At 37.0% G+C, this 4,949-nt stretch overlaps 1 protein-coding gene across 1 annotated transcript; it reads left to right on the forward strand.

Annotated features, from left to right (window-relative positions):
- Window positions 1-2,893: 2,893 nt before the first annotated feature.
- LOC133036820 (G-type lectin S-receptor-like serine/threonine-protein kinase At1g11410) lies at window positions 2,894-3,325 on the forward strand. Its single transcript, XM_061113573.1, has one exon. The coding sequence runs from the start codon at window positions 2,894-2,896 to the stop codon at window positions 3,323-3,325; it is 432 nt and encodes a 143-aa protein (XP_060969556.1).
- Window positions 3,326-4,949: the final 1,624 nt, after the last annotated feature.

A 4,949-nucleotide genomic window follows, 5' to 3' on the forward strand; every position in this document is an offset into this window, starting at 1 on the left:
GGGGGTAAGTTTATATATTACTATCATTCATTTAATTTTTTCTAGTAAAATAACAATAGTAATATATTTTCTCTTGAAAATAGGCTAACCCCAACACAGGAGAACTGCCAACTGCGGTGGAAACTTTTCAAAAGTTTCACCATAAAGGCAACAATTGGCGCAACGAGTTCGCGCAACAAGCTTACATAAGTTTACATTTTAATTCAATTTTTATTTATTTATTTCAATTTATTTTGTATTAAAATTAACCATTTAACTTATTTGTTTGTTTTCGGAGCAAATGGTTGAAATAGCGGCAACTCAACCAGCGTTCACTGAAGATGAGCCTGCTGTCGATCCGACACAGTACCCCCGAGACTTACCTGTTATGACGCAAGTACTCGGGGAACGATCTCGACATCTTAGAGGCTTTGGCCATCTCCCCAGACTGAAGGAAGTTGGGGCCAAAAGAGCACCTGCGACGCATTCTTCGGCCCCACCGACTATTACAATAGAACAGTACGAGGCTTTACATAAAAAAGTGGAGGAAGCGGAGCAGAAAACTCAACATACGAGGCAGCAGTATGAGACACAACAACTCTACCTCAGACGATTCCAAGATCAATTTGAGTATCTTTCTCGAGCTGTGCCGGATTTCAACTTGCCTCCCATGGATCTTCCACCATTGCCCACTCCTGGTGCTGGATCGTCATCGCAGCCTCCCGAGACTCAGAGAAACAACGATGATGACATTACCCGCCTATAGAACTTTACTTTTTTTTTATTATTCGATTCGAACATCGATCTTTTAACATTTTGTTTGTATACTGATTTTAGTAGAACATATTATAATTAATGTTTGTTTATCTTTTAATGTAAATTATGTTAGTTTTTTTTGTTAATATAATATTATAATTATTTTAAAAAAATTAATTAATTATAATTCATTAAATATAATTAATTAATTTTTTTTTAAAAAAAAATAAATACTTTTGCCGGCGCATTCCTGCGCCGGTAAAAAGTGGCCCAAAACTGTTGGCGCCAACCGTCAGATTGGCGCCAATAGTTTTGCCGGCGCACTATTGCCCTGGCAAAAGCTTATCAAAGCAGGTTCATAGCGGATAAGGGTATTTTTTAACACCGGCGCTTCTTCTTCGGTAAAACAGAGTTTTACCGGCGCATTTAGTCTCCGCGCCGGTAAAAAGTCTTTTACCGACCAAGATTCCCAGACAAGCTTTGCCGGCGTAGTTAGTGTACTTTTGCCGGCGCATCAAAAACATTTTTTCTTGTAGTGTTAAAAGTTCCTCTCAAAACACTTGATATTACAAGAGTCTCTCTCCTAATCTTGATATTGATACCTAGAAATACAAGAGCGGTCTTGTATAAAATTGATACGTGAATTCAATTTTCGTGGAAATATGACGTATTAATCCATACTCCCACAGAGTTATAGTCTTGCTTTATCTAAACTTGTGAGATAATGTGACTATGACAGTGTCTAGTGATCACATACTATCACTACAAAAAATCTTACTTTTAACTAAAAGTAAAAAAGTTGTGACTTATTATAAAACATTATTCTTATGTTGTCAATAAAAGGTCCGTGGCTAAAGGTATTAGTCACAAAAATTACAATTTGTTGTGACTAAATGTGTTTTTAGTCACAATACTTGTTGTGAGTAAAACTAAATTAGTGACAACTTGAAACTAAATGCTATATTTTAGTCACAAGTAATATTTTATTGTGACTAAAAGTCACATTTAGTCACTAAAAATTTATGTTGTGACTAAAAGGTTATCACTAAAAGTAGCTATTTTTTTGTATGCCTCGCATAGTTAAAGAAATAAGCAGGACCAAGAGGATTTGATATTGGTTGCGTATATATACTGATTATATACAGTGACCAAGTATACCTCTCCTGCGACTAGTAAAGATTAATTCTTTACATAGGGGTGGTCCAGGTGACTAATGTGTTCGATAACTCGTTAGGGGCTCGCACATTCCATGTTGTCAATACATGAGATGTCCATCTATGCGATCAAAGCTGAACGCAAACATCCAAACGATCGATAGGCTCGTAGGCCACCCTACGAATACCAGACACACTTAAAGCCTGTGAGCTTGTGTGAGACTATGAACATGCAACTTGTGCTCAACAAGTCACATACGTTGCAAGAACGGATTAAAACGATTCTAAAATCAATCAGTTGTGTAATCCTAAATGACATTTGCTTTTCATATAAAGGAGTGATTCAAATTAAATAAACTAAGCTGAAAATCTTTACAAGAGTGGACAAGCCGATCGAACTCTGACTAAACTACTATAATTTCCTTGTGTTCTTATTATTATTTTTTTGTTTTTATTTCGTTTATTTAGTAACCAATAAATTGACTACTTGTTACTCTAAGTAAGTACTCACACGTTTTTAATTAAATGTTCTTATTTATATTGAATATACTCACACAATATTCCGAAAACACTTATGTACCATTATTTACTTTTAAAAAAATATATTTAAAAGTTTGTCACATATGTTTTCTATTAAAATAATAGTAAATGATATGCCACAAAATCGGTGCAAAATCAGTTTATGAAAAAAGAACGTGTTCTACCATGCATCATTGAGATTAAATTCATAGTTACATAGGACTGAGAATTATAAAGAAAGAAATAATCAATTACAATATTCAAAATGATGGTGTATATGTTCTTATAAAAAAAATTGGTGATATTGTTTATTAAGTGAAAAATAATAAATGCATAGTCAAGTCAATTCAAGTCCAGCATAGCAGGTAGGTTTGGTTAAACTAATGGATGGAAATGGAAATATCACTCTCTATAGCCTATATTATATCTTCATGATGATCTGATCAACACTACTCTTGCTAAATCAATCGTTTCATATATAGACCATGGATTTTTGTAAGACTTATTTATGTTTCACTATAATTCTAACTATTCTACCCTTCTCTTCATGCCGTTCCCTTATTAACACCATCACCCCAAATCAAGCTCTCCAAGACGGTGACCTTTTGATCTCTACCCGAAACATATTCGCACTCGGATTTTTTAGCCCCAGAAATTCTCTAAACCGCTACGTGGGAATATGGTACCATCAAATTCCAGAACAAACCATTGTTTGGATAGCTAATAGAGACGATCCTCTAAATGACACATCTGGAGTTTTGGCCATCGATAGTCGTGGAGGGCTTACTCTCTTTGGTAATAAAAATCGAAGCTCTTCTTTTTGGTCAACAAATGTTTCGATCTCAGTACCAAATAACTCCATGGCTAAGCTTTTAGATGTGGGAAATCTTGTTTTACTTCGTAATAACACTGCATAGAGTCTTTTATGGCAGAGCTTTGATCACCCAACAGATACCATGCTCCCATTGTTAGTGGAATGCCTTCTTCGAGACAAGGCCAATCTCCCAAAGCACACTCAAATGCCAATTTCATTCCTCCCCTTATTTGTGTAATAGTATTACATATTTATACTAACTAAGCAATACTAACAATTGCTAATTAGTCCCTATAACTTTTCATGTAACACTCCCTAACCCTTCAAAATCACCTTGTCCTCAAGGTGGTAAAAATAAAAGAAATGAAACTAAGAACAAGTACAAATATAAGAAAATAAAAAACTAATTACAGCCCAATTAGTATTATCTTGGTGTAGTAAACTTTTCAACAAAGCCCAAGCCCAAAGTAGCTAGGGTAATCACCCTTCTTCCTCTTCTCGATACTGTGCTCAGTATTTTTTTTTTTTTTTTGAATGCACTTGAAACAAAAGCTATTTTCGTTCACATGCACTGTATTCTCCTCCGATGGTCTTCATCCGTATAACCATCAATTGTGTACTATATATTCCCATCAATGTATATATATATATATATTTCCATCGATTCAGTGATGAAAAAATTTATTTATATATTTTCCAGCAAACTGTGAACACAAGATCAGAGTAGTCGTCACTTGCCTTCATGGTCTTTTGCGACCCGGCGCGACCACGCCTCCGTCCGTCCGCCAGTAACCAGCACCCTCCTTCCCTCTTCAACACTCTCTGTTTCTTTGAGGAGCTCCACTTTTTTCTTTTTCGCTAATCTCCGGCTGTAGTCGTCATTATTGTTCAAAAATTTCAGACGAAGAACTCGACCGGATCCGTGCCAGATCTAGTTCGAATCACGAACGACAAAAATAATACCAGTGCTAGTATCGGTCGATGGAGCTAGGATCATCATCTCTTTCCCAGCGTTGGTGTTCTTCGAACTCCATTCGCTGCCACAGGTCCAGAATCCACAATGTCCGCTGAAGTCAAGGATGTCTTCTCCGGCGTTGGTGAGTTGCGGGCTGCTGTCGAATATTGAACTTGAGTCGATTGTGATCTACTCAGGTCAGATCCAGTAGAAACATTGATAGTGACGAAATCGGGAGGCATCTTTGATGGGACAGAGAGCTTCTTCAGTTTCGGTAAACTGCAATTCTCTCTTGGCGGTGCTTCGCTGCCTTCTCTGACGAGTCCCATTTCAACGTTGATGTGCGAAATTCCCTCAGGAACAACCACTGGTTTTATGATTCTCTCTGGTTCAGTAGAGTTGTCTACCTCCTGAACCGTGGTTGGCGCCTGAGATGAGGAATTCAGCAATGCCGCAGTCGACAAACCGTGGCGCTCAAACATGGCGTCAATACGCAACTCTACAGATCTAATCATGGATCTTACGAATTCACGAAGCTCGTCGTCAGTCATGGTGACAATCTCTCACTGAAATCTCTCTATGAGATTCTCTCAATGAAAGCACCAATGTTAGTGAAATGCCTTCTTCGAGACAAGGCCAATCTCCCAAAGCACACTCAAATGCCAATTTCATTCCTCTCCTTATTTGTGTAATAGTATTACATATTTATACTAACTAAGCAATACTAACAATTGCTAATTAGTCCCTATAACTTTTCATGTAACACCCATTC

Source organism: Cannabis sativa, chromosome 4, assembly GCF_029168945.1.
Source record: "Cannabis sativa cultivar Pink pepper isolate KNU-18-1 chromosome 4, ASM2916894v1, whole genome shotgun sequence".
Lineage (NCBI taxonomy): Eukaryota > Viridiplantae > Streptophyta > Magnoliopsida > Rosales > Cannabaceae > Cannabis > Cannabis sativa.

Coding starts and splice junctions, on each gene's coding strand:
- LOC133036820 (XM_061113573.1), top strand. CDS start 2,894: ATGGATTTTTGTAAGACTTATTTATGTTTCACTATAATTCTAACTATT.